The sequence below is a fragment of the Electrona antarctica genome (genome assembly GCF_951216825.1).
Source record: "Electrona antarctica genome assembly, chromosome: 20".
Lineage (NCBI taxonomy): Eukaryota > Metazoa > Chordata > Actinopteri > Myctophiformes > Myctophidae > Electrona > Electrona antarctica.
Genome location: NC_136801.1, coordinates 4,241,659 through 4,258,036, shown reverse-complemented (window position 1 = coordinate 4,258,036; position 16,378 = coordinate 4,241,659). Strand labels below are relative to the sequence as shown.

Here is a 16,378-nt window from a genome sequence, read left to right as displayed (position 1 = left end):
TGTCGAGGCCAGAAAGTAGGTTTTTGACACTCAGTGGGCGTTCCCGCATAACTTCCAGGTACGATGATGTCACGCGCATACCCTCTATAGCTTATCTACATGCTCATGCTTCGTGGTGTTGTGAGCTTATAGATCTGTTATTTAAAATTGAACATTTTCGCCTATAATGACATGACCAAAATGGGGACGCCACGCCACTGCATGCCAGGACGTAAGTGGTTAAAGTAAGGGCTGTTCCCGGAGGCATTCCAAAGGGGAGGAGTGAAAATCAGGCAGAACTTCAGCTACTCTTCGTCTCAGTTTCTCCCTTCGCACTTCTCTCTCCCTCTCCGTGCGCAGCAGACCTGGGAACTGCCGCCAGGCCAGGAAAGAGCCTCGCAACAGCCGCCTGAGTTACAGAGAGAGAGAGAGAGAGAGAAGACAGAATCCAGTGAGTTCTGAGGAAATGCATTTTGTTGTCAAAGCCATACCACTTATCTTGTAGGTAGTTGCACACTGAAAATGGCAGATCTACAAGCTTGCAACGCAACACGAGCTTGTAGATGTTCTACCTTTGGTGCACGACACCAGCGGGCAACAAAGTATTTAATCATGCTTTATGCCCAATACACAACCAGCAAGCGCCATCGCTAGTCCACAGTGCTAAGTGCAATAAGTGGGGAGTGTCCGAGGTTATGAGCGACAGCTCTCACCGTCCGTGGGTCGACGTCAGTCTGCTGTCGAGGCAAAGTGTTGGACTGTTTGGAAAGTAGCACGTTTTGAAACCAAAGATTCATAGTATACTAGCAGCTGTAGATGGTTTTAATTATCTGCTAAAATGAAAAGACTTTACAAACAACTGACATTAAATTGCCCATCGCCATATAACTGCTAATTAATAAGCCTAATAAGCTTATTAAGCCTTAATAAGCCTGATTTACACAGATCTATAATGATTTATGATAAGTTAAGTAAAGATCTAAATCCTGTATGAGTTCTCTCTCCTCTACTCTCTCTCATTGGAATCTATAACTCATTGGAAGCTTGTAGTATGTGTATGTTCTGTATCAGTTTACAGAAGTAAAAAATATATTGTGCAGGCAATTTAAAGAGGCAATGGCCAGCAAAACAAGACTTTCTTTATTGAAGTTCAATGGTATACGCTGCTCTGATAGATAGAGGCTGATGCAAGCTGCTCATCATCTGAAGAGGACTGCTAAAGATATGGAGACTACTTGTAGTGCGGGCAATGTGGGTGGTGGGAAAAACTAATAGTACACAGAGAGGAGCATCAAGTTATTAATCGATTATATTATGAATTGATCCAATGGCAAACCCACACCTACTCCCCCGCATCATTAGAAGCACAACTTAACTCAGTAATTCCCCCAATGACTGCTGTTTCAACACATACTCAGTGATGTAAATAGGTTTTCAATGTAATGAGTCCCGGGATGCAGGGATGGTCTTTTAGAATGAGTCCCAGGGACATTTTATGAGTCCCACTTCAACGAAGTTAGGAGTCATATTTTGCTATTTTTACAAATTGCAGCATTTAACTCCCATTTCATTTTATATGGTTATATTCATGTAGAAAACAGAAGAAGAAATGATTCATATAACTAAAGCTAGCAAAATAAACTAGAATAAAAAAAACAGTACAGTAGTGCATCCCATGGATGCAGAGGTCGTTGTTTTATTGCATCCCTTAACTATAAACTGCGTTTTGGGATGCAAAATGCACCCTATTTTGATCTCTGCATGCTCTTAACATGTTCCATCAACTAATAATTCAAGATTTAGCCACATTAATTTTAGCCACTCTGCAAGCCTTTCACTATGTACCCAATAACTAATAAATTGTAATGTTGTGCAATCTGTATGGTAGAGTATGTTTGTTAATACAATACAAGTAAGACGCGCGAACGCGGGAAGCGAACGCAGCTCGTAAATTGCAAAAACAACAATTAGAATAAATTACGTAATTTTTTAAGGTTTTTTTTAAGTTCTCTTTTTTTTGTGTTTTTGAAGTTTTTTTTGAAGTTTTTCCTTTTAAAGTTTTTTTTTTAAGTTAAGTTTTTTTAAAGTTTTTCCTTTTAAAGTTTTTCCTTTTGAAGTTTTTTTTTTAAGTTAAGTTTTTTTTTAAGTTAAGTTTTTTTTAAGTTAAGTTTTGTGTGTGTGTGCGTGCGTGCGTGCGTGTGTGCGTGTGTGTGTGTGTTTTTGTGTGTGATACAGCTGCGCCCTCTGGTGGTGGGTGGGTGGTGGTGTTACAGCGTGACACACACACAGACAGACATGATCTGCTGGGTCTCATAGTAAATGCTCACTGCGTTCGCAATAACTTGTACATTTTAGGTGGTTGTGTTTAGCCTCCCTGCTCTTCTATTGAGATATTTAGATTCTGTCAAACGTCATGTCTCATGTGCTGCTTTAACCCATTTTGGGCGGGAACCCCCTTTTGGTGTTTTAAGCATTGTTATAATTTAGTTATTGAAAAATAGCAGATCTACAAGCTCATAGCACGGCACCGAGTGCCGTGCTACGAGCTTGTATGTCTGCTATTTTTTTTAAACCGTGAAAATATTGTGCAAATCTTTGAATATATATTCTTTCCTGGGGGTCCTTGACATAAAAAAGGTTGAGAACCACTGACATAGAATCATGTTTTTTTTAGAAGACATTTGTAGAATCTGGTGTCAGGTCAAAATGGGTTAATATTACTCAGGAACCAGCACTCATACAGTTCATGTGGGGGAAGGTGCTGGTACCTAACCCACACCCGTCACCTGTACCTGTCACTGTGTCCCTGAGCCAGCTCTTGGCGGTCCCACTCTGTGAGCCTCTCCTGGGTCACATGGTCCAGCAGCGCCAGCAGAATCCTCCTCAGTGTGTGCCTGCGATAGAAACGCTCGGCCCGCGCTTCCTGAACCATACGCCAGTCCTTTAGCTGAAAGAGGAGACATTCACTCACTCAGGGCCATGTAGTTCAACTTGAAGGGCCACTTCACCCTTTTGCAACCAGATTAGGATTTGAATGATGTTTGGGAGACAAGAAACACTTTCCTGGGGTTTTTATGCGGGTAATTATGTGTTTTTTAGTATTAGGCATCAAAGTGTCTGATGTCAGGGACACTGGTCTCACTGTGCTGAATTACTACAAAGTAACAAAGACCATAATGCTTTGCTGCACTCACCCCACCTTGTGGAGAGGGGGAGGGGCTGTCTTACTGAGACAACATGTAGTCCAGTCCAAGTGAGACCAGTGTCTGACTGACATGCTCGCATGGTATCTTCAACGGATTCCGTCGTTCTTCCGGGTCCTTGGAAACGCCCCCAGTAGTTTTACTGAGGTTAGGTTTCTGGTTCTGAGGTACGAGCCGGTTTAGGCTGTCAATCACAGCGACTGGCCAATCACAGCGCACCAACTACTCAAACACGCTGAAGATCCCATGCTCGCGTCTGACATCACAGACACTTTGAAATACTAAAACATCTAAAAACACATATTACCCACATACAAACCCCAGGAAAGTGTTTCTTGTCTCCAAAACATCATTAAAATAAGATCTGGTTGCAAAAGGGGTGAAGTGGCCCTTTAACCCATTTTGGGCGGGAACCCCTTTTGGTGTTTCAAGCATTCTGTTATACTTTAGCTATTGAAAAATAGCAGATCTACAAGCTCATAGCACGCCACCGAGTGGCGCGCTACGAGCTTGTAGGTCTGCTATTTTTTAAAGATCGAAGAACGACTGACATAGAAACAGCTTTTTCAGAAAACTGTCAGGACGTAGAAGACAAGAGTTTATATAAGATAATACATTTGTCTTTTTGCAATTTATGTTCTCAAACTTTCATTATGTAAGCTAGTGTTGAGGAAATGCAACAAAACTTTTACTCTTGGATGAAAACACATATTTTTCTAAGATATATTAGATTTAGAGAGAGAGATTTATTTTAGTGGTGTAGTGGAGGTAATTGGAGGAAAGATGTGATGGAAAGTGATTGCTGTCTTCAGGATTCCATTTGTAAAAAGAAAAAGACCTATACGCCCTATACTTATTTGTATGACAAATGACTATCATTGCTGGTTGAAATTGGTGCTCTGACCTGAAAATGTGTTTTATGTTTACTAAAGAGCTGGAGACAGGCCTGTGTGTGTGTGTGTGTGTGTGTGTGTGTGTGTGTGCAGTGTGTGCGCTTATGCATACTATTTTCCAGCAGCGTAGGCCTCTGCGCAGCAGAAAGTGCTGATGCAGTCGGTCAGCTGAGGCACATTTCTGAGCGTAGGCATGGCTCGCCAGTCGCTGCCATGCGAGGACACACCGCTTCATCACGGACAGATTATGATGGTCGTCGGCCAGCTGGAGCAGAGTGAAAGGAAAAGGAAAACCGCCAGTGCAGAACGGTGAACGCCGTACAGGTTGCCAGGTAAACAACAACAATGGGATTGGCATGAAAGCATGAGGCATCTGGCCTTTGACTGATAATACAATTTACATTAAGTAAACACATGGAAAAACCTCTCATATTATGTGTTTGTTTGTGTGCATGCATTCTGGGAGGATAGGCGTGTGTGTGTGCGTGCGTTGTTGTTATGGACCGGCTTGGGGTGTCTCATTTTGTTGTTGTGTGGGCATATCGTACTCCCAACACAGTACCACAGCGAGGACTCTATGTTCTGTGTGGGCCGGTCAGTACCTGGCCGTTGGCCTGGACTCTATGTTCTGTGTGGGCCGGTCAGTACCTGGCCGTTGGCCTGGCTGAGCTGAAGGAGACATTTCCATGGTTCCAGTCCACGTCGTACCAACAGGGTTCTGTGGTGGTGCAGCCGGGCCAGTCTCTGAAGCACCTGAAGCCGTTCAACTTGCTTCCGACGTTCCTGCTCTCTCTGGACACCCACACATCGCACACACACACACACACACACACACACACACACACACACACACACACACACACACACACACACACACACACACACGTTGTTGTTAGGCTAGATTTATCTCAGACAGGGATTAGAGTCTTCCAAACTTCACTGTTCACTGCAGTCAGAATCAAGCCTTGGGCAGAATACGGAAACAAAGCAAAATAAACCACCCAGAAACCCAACCACCCCCACCTTGAACTTCTGACCAATCACAGACGATGTTCGGACGGCTAGGGACTAGGGAGGTGTTAGGCTAGCCTAACCTAGAAAATGTTGGAGGTACAAGAAGTGCCGAGCAGAATGTCGTGAAGGCACTGCTGAAGTTCTCAAGACATAATTTTGTTCTTAACAATACACACTAGCCGAACATGAAGTTATCCAGGGTCGGCATCTAACTATGACCAGTTAGTGTGAAGATGGAAATCTTGCGAGATCATTTAGGGATTTCAGGACTGTAGGGAGGGCATTCCACAGAGTAGTGGCTGCGTGAAAAAAAGATATTATTCCCTCTGAGTGTCCTGATAACTGGGGGGGAATTAGATCATATAAACTTCCTCTGGTTGCGTACCTGTGAGCATCCCTCACTCTGGGCAGGTGAGAGATGCCCAGCAGGTATTTAGGAACAGAGGCATCTAGGATCTGGAAGACCAGACAGTGAGAGATGAGATACTCTCTCCTCCATTCTTAAATGTTTTTTTTTGTGGCTTTCGCCTTTATTTTATATTTTTTTATGGAGGGACAGACAGTAGGCTGACAGGAAATGGGGAGAGAGATGGGGGGAAGACATGCAGTAAAGGCCGTCGGGATCGGGAGTCGAACCCGCGGCACACTGCCAGACTGGATTACCAGCCAAGGTGCCTGGACCACTGAGCCATGGCCCAGGCCTCTCCTCCATTCTTAGCCATCACTGGCTACTGAAGTGGGTGAAGGTAACTGTTTCCTTCCCTCAAGGTAAGAGCTCACCCAGGGACTAGTCACAGGGACTAGTGACAGGGACTAGTGACAGGGACTAGTGACAGGGACTAGTGACGGACTAGTGACAGGGACTAGTGACAGGGACTAGTGACGGACTAGTGACAGGGACTAGTGACAGGGACTAGTGACAGGGACTAGTGACAGGGACTAGTGACGGACTAGTGACGGACTAGTGACAGGGACTAGTGACAGGGACTAGTGACAGAGACTAGTGACAGGGACTAGTGACAGGGACTAGTGACGGACTAGTGACAGGGACTAGTGACAGGGACTAGTGACGGACTAGTGACAGGGACTAGTGACAGGGACTAGTGACAGAGACTAGTGACAGGGACTAGTGACAGGGACTAGTGACGGACTAGTGACGGACTAGTGACGGACTAGTGACAGGGACTAGTGACAGGGACTAGTGACAGGGACTAGTGACGGACTAGTGACAGGGACTAGTCACAGGGACTAGTGACAGGGACTAGTGCACACACACAGCCTCGAAATTGTACTTAAGTACAGTACTTCACCTCTCTTTGTAGCCTTCTCTCCTCTCTCTTCCTCTCCACCTCCCTGCCTTTCTCTTCCTCCTCTTCCCTCTGCCGCTGCTCCTCTGCAGCTTTCATCCCAGCCTGAAAAGATTGTGTTCGTGTGAATTAATCGCTATTCATTCGGAACACAACGCACACCCATATAGACGCTACACAATCTATATAGCCCCTGCACGCACGCACGCGCACACACATGCGCACACACATGCGCACGCACGCACACACGTACGTTATCAGCTTCGTCCTTACAGTATAGCTTAAACTCCAACTCTCCCCTGAGTGTGCTCGCTCAAAAGCCAGCGGCCAAATAGACTTCATATAAAGCATTCCTTAAAACTCTCACCAACTTCTCCCTCTCCTTCTTTCTCTTTAGCTCTTCCACCTCGCTCCTTCGCTCCGTGCGCTGGCGAGCACGTTCCTCCATGGCTTTAGGGAGAGATAAAAGAGAGCCCCTTAATGTGAGGGGCAGGTGAGTCGGGTGCAAGGTGTCTCTCAGGCGGACGTGCAGCACGGTTAGTATTCTAACCATACGGCTGCGAGTTCAGCTAAGCCATTTTGGGCGGGAACCCCTTTTGGTGTTTTAAACATATAATATAATATAATAATCTTATAATATAATATTGTAATATAAGTTAGCTATTGAAAAATAGCAGATCTACAAGCTCATAGCGCGCCACCGAGTGGCGCGCTACGAGCTTGTAGGTCTGCTATTTTTTAAAAACCGTGAAAATATTTATTTCAGAAAACTGGAGGATTTAGAAGATTTTTTTTTTTAAATGTTGAGGTCAGGCCTAAACGGGCTAAGCCTCCGTGCCTGGCTGCCTCGCTCTTGTTTACTTCCTCAACCAAGTTTCATATTCATCCCCTATTCACAAAATCCCAGAGCCATGAAATTACATTTCACTTTTTCCAATTGTACTCTGTGACAACAATGACAAGCCTTCTGTAGCCCGACTGCAAGGAGGCCGTGTTAGGTGTGCGTGGGTGTGTGTGTGTGCGCGCGCACGTGCGTGTGTGTGTGTGTATGTATGTGTACACTGCATAAGCACAAATCAGACTGAAGTGTTATGATGACTGACCCATGACAATTGGATGGGGGCTAGGTCGGCGGATGATTGCCTTCCTGAGAGCCATGCTGGGCTCATCCGTTCCTTCGAGGATACTGTGTACCCTGGAACAGCACATGCAGAGAAAACATTGTGAAATCACTGTGTGTTTAGATCCACCTCCAGAGAGACATAGTTTTCAACTCTGACACTAGTATTAACCCATTTCGACCGAGACAGATTCTACAAAATGTCTTCTAAATCATGACAGTTTTCTGAAAAACCTATGTTTTTATGTCAGGCGTTCTCAAACATTTTCATGTCAAGGACCCCCAAGATTATATGTAATTGGCCGCCGACCCCCATCTGAAAATATGTTTTTCCAGGGACCCCCCCACAGAAGCAAAGATTTGTGTTAAAAATGTTCGCTCTGAAAGAATATATATTCAAAGATTTTTCAAAAATAGCAGACCTACAAGCTACAAGCTACGAGCTTGTAGATCTGCTATTTTTCAATAGCTAAAGTGTAACATAATGCTTCAAACACCAAAAGGGGTTCCCGCCCAAAATGGGTTAAATAAAATGTCATGCATAGTGTTGCATTTTTTTCTTTTTTCTTTTACTATTTAAATCATGATTAGCATTAATTAAAAGGAAATGTGATGGTGTGGGATATATCAAAAAATGGTAAATGGTGCATTTATATAGCGCCTTTATCCAAGGCGCTTTACATAGATTGTGCATTACATTCACCCATTCACACACACATTCATACACCGATTGCAGCGGAAGCCATGCAAGGCACCAACCAGCACATCGGGAGCAATTAGGGGTTCAGTGTCTTGCCCAAGGACACTTCGACATGTAGACAGGAGGAGCCGGGATTTGAACCGCCGACCCATGGATCATTGGACGACCTGCTCTACCTCCTGAGCCACAGTCGCCCCCATGATTGGGCGATTGTGGCACACCCTGTGGGTGAACGTGTTGGCCTGTTCATTGCAGCAGCAGTAATAGTAGTAATAAACAAATAAAAATTAAAATGAGAGACAGTAGGCTAAAAATAATAATGGAATAAAATAAACACACAAAAGATATCTCCTGAGGTTCAGATCCCAATGCCCCCAACCATCCCCAGCCAGGCAGCCAACCCAACAACTGTCAATGACTCTCTTTCAACTAAGCTTGATGATGCAGTGAATAGCAGTGTGCAGTTATTACTGGAATGCATTTAGAATGAGTCTCCAGCGAGCGGTTGGGCGATCCCTCAGGGGAATGTGGTAGACTCTTTTAATAAAGCTGATCTTTGGTCCCCGCCTCAATTAAGTCAATTATTGTTGCAAATGACTCTCACACGTATGTAATTCTATTTATATCCAACTCATCCACAACTTCCCCCACCCCGCTAAGCTTGAAGGGTAATAGTAAATTAATACTGTATGTACAGTATGTAGCATTGCATGGAAACTCTTGAATGTGACTTTGGGGGATATCAATTCTTCCAAACAAACGGAAATTCAATCGCCTAGTTGGAGAGACAGATATTTTGTCGGTACTTGAGGATGAATGCACAAAAATATTTAAATGCAGACTAAGACATATAAAATGTACTGTGTGTGCAGGGAAGCAGAGTCAGACAATTTAAAGGTAGGATAAGTGACATTGTTTGTTAAAAATTTAAAAGCTCTATATTCTGGCTTCTCTGTTCATAGACCATGAATACGCCCAGTTCACTTTCCCTTAATTACATAATAGGACTAGTTTGTTATATTGCATGGATGGAAGAATCACTTTTGGGTGCATTTTCTTTTGCATTGTGATTTTGAGACCTGTTTGGCCATTAGTGGAATGGAATGGAATGACTACTCCCGGTTTCTTGCTCAGAGCACAGAAGCAGCATAAGCACAAAGGTGATATACTATGACTTAAGTCACGGCTGTTAAACCCAAGGTTCTGCCAAAGTTTGACATTGCTTTAAATGTACTGACTGTACAGTACCAATGTAGGAGGGCTTTGGGCAGTTCGGACACCCGTCCACCAGTGACATCATCATTAGGCAGATTTTTTTAAACAAGATTCGTGGCTTCAACGATGGCTTCAACTTTTGCATTGCAACTTTTCAGGAAAAGAAAGCCTGCCGTTTCTATTAGATTGGATTCACCATCGATGATGTCACTGGTGGACGGGTTTCTGAACTGCCCACAGCCTTCCTATGAGACACAGACTGAGTAGGAAAGAATTGTGGTATTTTATCATGAACATTAGTTAGGACCAATTATAGGAAGAGAAGTTGAAAAGTGGTGAAGTGGTCCTTTAATACTCCCACACAGTCTGAGACTAAGAGGCTGTATATGTACCTCTGCTCCTCAAGATCCAGGTCGAGCCCCCCAGGCTTAGACACCGCATGGACAGGGAGCAGGGTCAATGCTGCTGCTCCCTGTGCCTCCGGCTTCAATCCAATGACGCTGCGTTCCTCTTGGAGCTGTGCAATTTGCTGCTGCTGGTCTCTGAGCAGCTTCCTCTGTTGTGCGATGGTCTGCTGCTGGGCGGCGTGCCTGTGCTCAAAGCGGCTAGCTCCTGCGCTCTGAGATATGGTTCAAGCAAACGGATTAAAGCAAAATAAACTCTCACGACTGAAAATGTTTAAGTCCTAATGTATGATTTGTGAAACCGAGTGAAAGGAGCCCCCCCCCCCACACACTAGCGCTGGTTCCTAAGCAATATGTCAAATTATATTGTTCCTGCTGTTCTACATATTGCCAACCAAGTGAAGAAATCACAAATTGAGGCTTTAACCTTTATTTTTATATGCCGAGACGATTAAGATTTCATGGAAGATGCTTCGAAAAATATTGCTAGTTTGACCACTTCAAATGCTCTAATCCTACTATAAATGCGCCACGTCTCTGTGTGCGTACGTGGCGTGTGTGTGTGTGTGCGTGCGTGCGTGCGTGTGTGTACGGTTGTAGTGCATGAATATAGATTGGTTTTCGAGTAACTGTTCTTTGATGCAGCCATGGTATACAATTTGTCTTGTGAATCAGCCTACAGGAATCCATGTTAATAGAGATGGTACACGTTCATCCTCATGTATACTGGTAGATCATTTTTTTTTACAAATGCCCCAGAAAAAAATCTCTAAAGCCATTTCTGTCCAAGTGGGGTTTAGTGACCATAACATAATTGCAACAACTTGGAAAGCGAAGGTGCCCAAAAGTGGGCCTAAGATCATTCATAAAAGAATGTATAAGACATTTTCTGAGGCAAATTTTCTTGAAAAAATGTGAACTGGAATTTGGTTCTTGACTGTAAGAATACAGAGGCTGCATTAAGAGAACACTAACAGTAATGTATCTAGAGCAGGAGCACATTGGAATGAGCTCCCGCCACATCATATCATCATCCTCATCATCATCATCATCATCATCATCATCATCATCATCATCATATCATATCATATATATATACTATAATTAAGCCAATGTCTGAATGTCTGTCTGCGTGTCAGAAACACCGCCGTAGCTCCTCACCGCCTGCACCAATCGCTCCCACTTTTCACACAGGCATTGACCATAATAATATGGAGGTCTTAACGAAGCCCTTTTTCCAATTTAACAAATTGCCCCCCCCCCCCCCCCCCCCCGGGTAAGGGCTAGTATTATAAACATAGAGAATAAATCAAGCTTTAAAAATAAATTGAAGGCTGCAGTGATTATGAAAGAAATCATGTTTAGTTAGATTGCTGAGTGTTTGATTTAAATTAATAATAATAGGATATACAATGTTTAGTTTGTACATTTGTTGTAATGTAATATATTTTCTAGAATGCGTGAAGACTGAAAACTTCAATTATTTTTGTTTTGTTTTGAACTATGTAATGATAGAATTACATTGTATTATGTTTCAATTTGATTGTATGAGTGTTTGGACCCCAGGAAGAGTCTTCACTGTAGTGAGGACTAATGGGGATCCGTAATAAACAATAAGCAATAAACTCGAGAATCGTTTGATCCACTGACTTCAAATTCGACACACGCGTTCAACACCCCCACAGGGAGTGCAGTGCCACCAGGGGGTTACCTGGCCTGGCCACAGCACCCACCAGGGGGTTACCTGGCCTGGCCACAGCACCCACCAGGGGGTTACCTGGCCTGGCCACAGCACCCACCAGGGTGCTACCTGGCCTGGCCACAGCACCCACCAGGGGGTTACCTGGCCTGGCCACAGCACCCACCAGGGGGTTACCTGGCCTGGCCACAGCACCCACCAGGGTGCTACCTGGCCTGGCCACAGCACCCACCAGGGGGTTACCTGGCCTGGCCACAGCACCCACCAGGGGGTTACCTGGCCTGGCCACAGCACCCACCAGGGTGCTACCTGGCCTGGCCACAGCACCCACCAGGGTCCTACCTGGCCTGGCCACAGCACCCACCAGGGTGGTACCTGGCCTGGCCACAGCACCCACCAGGGGGTTACCTGGCCTGGCCACAGCACCCACCAGGGGGTTACCTGGCCTGGCCACAGCACCCACCAGGGTGCTACCTGGCCTGGCCACAGCACCCACCAGGGTGGTACCTGGCCTGGCCACAGCACCCACCAGGGGGTTACCTGGCCTGGCCACAGCACCCACCAGGGGGTTACCTGGCCTGGCCACAGCACCCACCAGGGTGGTACCTGGCCAGGCCAGGGCACCCACCAGGGTGTTACCTGGCCTGGCCACGGCACCCACCAGGGTGCTACATGGCCTGGCCACGGCACCCACCAGGGTGCTACATGGCCTGGCCACATCACCCACCAGGGTGCTACCTGGCCTGGCCACGGCACCCACCAGGGTGCTACATGGCCTGGCCACATCACCCACCAGGGTGCTACCTGGCCTGGCCACGGCACCCACCAGGGTGCTACATGGCCTGGCCACGGCACCCACCAGGGTGCTACATGGCCTGGCCACATCACCCACCAGGGTGCTACCTGGCCTGGCCACGGCACCCACCAGGGTGCTACATGGCCTGGCCACATCACCCACCAGGGTGCTACCTGGCCTGGCCACGGCACCCACCAGGGTGTTACCTGGCCTGGCCACGGCACCCACCAGGGTGCTACATGGCCTGGCCACGGCACCCACCAGGGTGCTACATGGCCTGGCCACATCACCCACCAGGGTGCTACCTGGCCTGGCCACGGCACCCACCAGGGTGCTACATGGCCTGGCCACATCACCCACCAGGGTGCTACCTGGCCTGGCCACGGCACCCACCAGGGTGTTACCTGGCCTGGCCACGGCACCCACCAGGGTGGTACCTGGCCTGGCCACGGCACCCACCTGGGTGATGGTGGGTGCTTTGAGGGCTCTGGTGCCTGACCTCTGATGATCTTCCTACGACGTGGACACAGAGAGAGCAGCGCACAGGGGGAGATATTACTGTGAAATCACAACATTTTCATGAATTAGAAACCAATAGAGGGTATGCGCATGCTTAAAGTGAATGGCACATCGAGTGGCAAATCGAGTGGCAAAGCAACATGCAAAGTGAGTTTAACATTGTTTAACGTTGTTTAATGCAATCAGATAGGACTTTTCTGTTTGGATGTATGGGCTGTCAAGGCCAGAAAATAGTTTTTTGCCACTCAGTAGGCGTTCCTGCATAACTTCCGGGTTTGATGATGATGTCACGCACATACCCTCTATTCACGAGAGGGAAAAAAAGGTCTGCACACTTTGCAACAACTTTATTGAGGACAACATTTCAACCACAACCAGGTCTTCATCAGGTCTTTTCAATAAATGTGTTCCTGGGAGCTGTTACACAGTGTGTTACACAGTGTGTTACACAGTGTGCGGATATCTTCTTCTCTCAAGTGGACGTATTGTACACCCGCCCCCCCGCACCAAAGTTCTGAACTTGTCCTCATTGTTCATTGCTGCTAAGTTGTTTTTCTTTTGCTGCAAATGCTGACAACATATAGATGTATAACTGTCTAAATATGATGATACAACCTGGTGTATTGACCATATGCAGACCGCGGCCTTCTTGCCAGCAAGGTGGTAACTATAGATGCAATTTCCCATTGAGAGCCCATACATTCGAACGAGCACTTATAAACTCCAACACAAAAAATTCCCCTTACAAGGAATTTCTTGACAGGAAGTAGCTCATAACATGTCTACGGTGGATTTTTTATGAAACAAACACTTTGCAGATAGAAAGAGGATAATTCAAGCTTTTCGTACAGCTGCAATGTTGGTGAGTTTGACGTTGTTTAATACAATCAGATAGGACTTTTCTGTTTGGATGTATGGGCTATCAATGGGAAATTGCATCTAGTTACCAGCTTGCTGGCAAGATGGCGCGGTCTGCTTATCCCATTTTGGGGGGCGGGAACCCCTTTTGGTGTTTTAAACATTATGTTATAATTTAGCTATTGAAAAATAGCAGATCTACAAGCTCGTAGCGCACCACCGAGTGGCGCGCTATGAGCTTGTAGGTCTGCTATTTTTGAAAAATCGTGAAAATATTTATTTCAGAAAACTGGAGGATTTAGAAGATTTCTTTTTAATTTTGAGGTCAGGCCTGAATGGGTTAAATATGGTCAATAAGGCATCAGTATACCTGTGTGTCTTTTCTGACGTGTGGTCGTGTTGTAGTAAGAGAAATCTATGAAAATCTGGGAACTAAATCGTTACCAAGAAATGTCTTCACCAATGTGTTTCTATAGGTGTCTAATAACATGTAGTAAAAGTTTGAAATTCAACTCCCGTGGGAAATTGAGTTATTAGCATAATATGTGACCTTACCCATAACATCCTATATAAGGCAAAAAAGTCCAAATTTCATCATTCTTTAAGTAGCATGTGACATATGAAACTAGGGGGTTTTCATGATTCTGAATCCATTCCAAGCATTAGTTTTGCACAAAAAACACTCCTTGGGAGGAAAACGGCCTCACAAACGTGATGCGGTCAGCACATTTGGTCAAGTGGATATGGCCTAATTTAGCCCAAGGAGTGTTTTTTGTGCAAAACGAATGCTTGGAATGGATTCAGAATCATGAAAACCCCCTAGTTTCATATGTCACATGCTACTTAAAGAATGATGAAATTTGGACTTTTTTGCCTTATATAGGATGTTAAGGGTATGGTCACATATTATGCTAATAACTCAATTTCCCACAGGAGTTGAATTTCAAACTTTTAGTATATGTTATTAGACACCTTTAGAAACACATTGGTGAAGAAATTTCTTGGTAACGATTTAGTTCCCAGATTGGTCAAATACCTGATAAAATGCCCTTACTATTGTGAGTATGTCTTTAACCTTCTCTGTGGTCTCTGGTTGGTCGGTCATCTCTGGCGTAGCTGCCATGGTCTCTGGAGCTGCTGTGGGTTCCACTGTGGTGTTGAGTTTACCCGTCGATGCAGCGCTGAGCAGGGCGGCCATCTTGCGACGGGTTTTCTCTCGCTGACTTAGAAGCTCCCGTTGTTCCTTTTGTCTCCGATACCAGAGTTGCCATTCATTAAAACATCGCTTCATCTGCCGCCTGCGATCACTCTCCATGGCGGTCTGGCATCGCCTGAAGGACACAACCATATTATTTACTCTAATCAGTGGTGGATTGTAATTAATCCATTTTGACCTGAGATCAGATTCTAAAATGAAAAAGCTATGTTTCTATGTCAGTCGTTCTTTGATTTTTCAAAAATAGCAGACCTACAAGCTCGTAGCGCGCCACTCGGTGGCGCGCTATGAGCTTGTAGATCTGCTATTTTTCAATAGCTAAAGCATAACATAATGCTAACACCAAAAGGGGTTCCCGCCCAAAATGGGTTAAGTAGGCTACATTTACTCAAATACTGTAGGCCTACTTTACAATTATTATTTTTAGTATTAGTATTTCCAATATTCAATACTTTTTCTTCTACTCCACTACATCTCAGAGGCAAATATTGTACTTTTATACTCCGCTACAATTATTTGAAAACATTATTTGCCAGTTACTTTCTAGACTCAGCCCTATGCTATGGCTATAGTATAAGCTCAAAACGTCTCTTGTGAGGTTGTAGATTTTAAAATGTTTACACATTTTTGGGTAATTCAATCAATCAATCAATCAAAGTTAATGTACAGAATAGGAATAATATACAGAATTATCGTTCAGTGACATCTCCAGGATGTGCTGTGATTGGCACTTGCCCGCTTTCAGCTCGGAGCTCCTCCTTCATTCTCTGCCCTTCCCGCTGTCGCGTCCCCGCCCAAACCAGCGCTCGCCAGGCTCGCCAAACCCGCAGCTGTCTCTTCCAATCACACAGGGCTGCGGCCTTACCCAGTCGTATCCTCTGCTGCAACAGCACTGAATACCAGCCTGAGAAGTGCTTCTGCAGAGACTATACGATGCACGCACGCACGCACGCACGCACGCACGCACGCACGCACACACACACACACACACACACACACACTTAGTAATAACGCCATAAAATATGTAGTATACATACATTAATATATATCGACTGTGGCTCAAGAGGTAGAGCAGGTCGTCCAATGATCCATGGGTCGGCGGTTCGAATCCCGGCTCCTCCTGGCTACATGTCGAAGTGTCCTTGGGCAAGACACTGAACCCCAAATTGCTCCCGATGTGCTGGTTGGTACCTTGCATGGCTTCCGCCGCAATCGGTGTATGAATGGGTGAATGTAATGCACAATCTATGTAAAGCGCCTTGGATAAAGGCGCTATATAAATGCACCATTTACCATTTACCATTTTACACAGACTTCTATAGAGTAAGATACAAGTCATTTTATTATGTTGTATGTTGGAAGATGATAACAGCGCCCCTCACTTCACACGGGTGTGATTTTTATATAATATCTATGGTTGTACCTCCTCCGTATCGTATAGGCAGATTCATTTTT

General features: G+C 45.3%; 1 protein-coding gene across 1 annotated transcript in view; it reads right to left on the bottom strand.

The window, feature by feature from the left end:
* Window positions 1-94: 94 nt before the first annotated feature.
* Window positions 95-16,378, bottom strand: part of ccdc191 (coiled-coil domain containing 191) — a gene marked incomplete at its 5' end in the record, with an annotated part of 34,430 nt that continues 18,146 nt past the window's right edge. Inside the window, 11 exons of the mRNA XM_079489286.1 lie at window positions 95-388; window positions 2,772-2,926; window positions 4,188-4,340; window positions 4,724-4,867; window positions 6,400-6,501; window positions 6,764-6,846; window positions 7,500-7,591; window positions 9,824-10,050; window positions 11,569-12,843; window positions 14,783-15,038; window positions 15,659-15,840. Of these exons, the coding sequence (XP_079345412.1) occupies window positions 220-388; window positions 2,772-2,926; window positions 4,188-4,340; window positions 4,724-4,867; window positions 6,400-6,501; window positions 6,764-6,846; window positions 7,500-7,591; window positions 9,824-10,050; window positions 11,569-12,843; window positions 14,783-15,038; window positions 15,659-15,840 (2,838 nt within the window). The 3' untranslated portion in view covers window positions 95-219. The remainder of the gene's footprint in view (window positions 389-2,771; window positions 2,927-4,187; window positions 4,341-4,723; window positions 4,868-6,399; window positions 6,502-6,763; window positions 6,847-7,499; window positions 7,592-9,823; window positions 10,051-11,568; window positions 12,844-14,782; window positions 15,039-15,658; window positions 15,841-16,378) is intronic.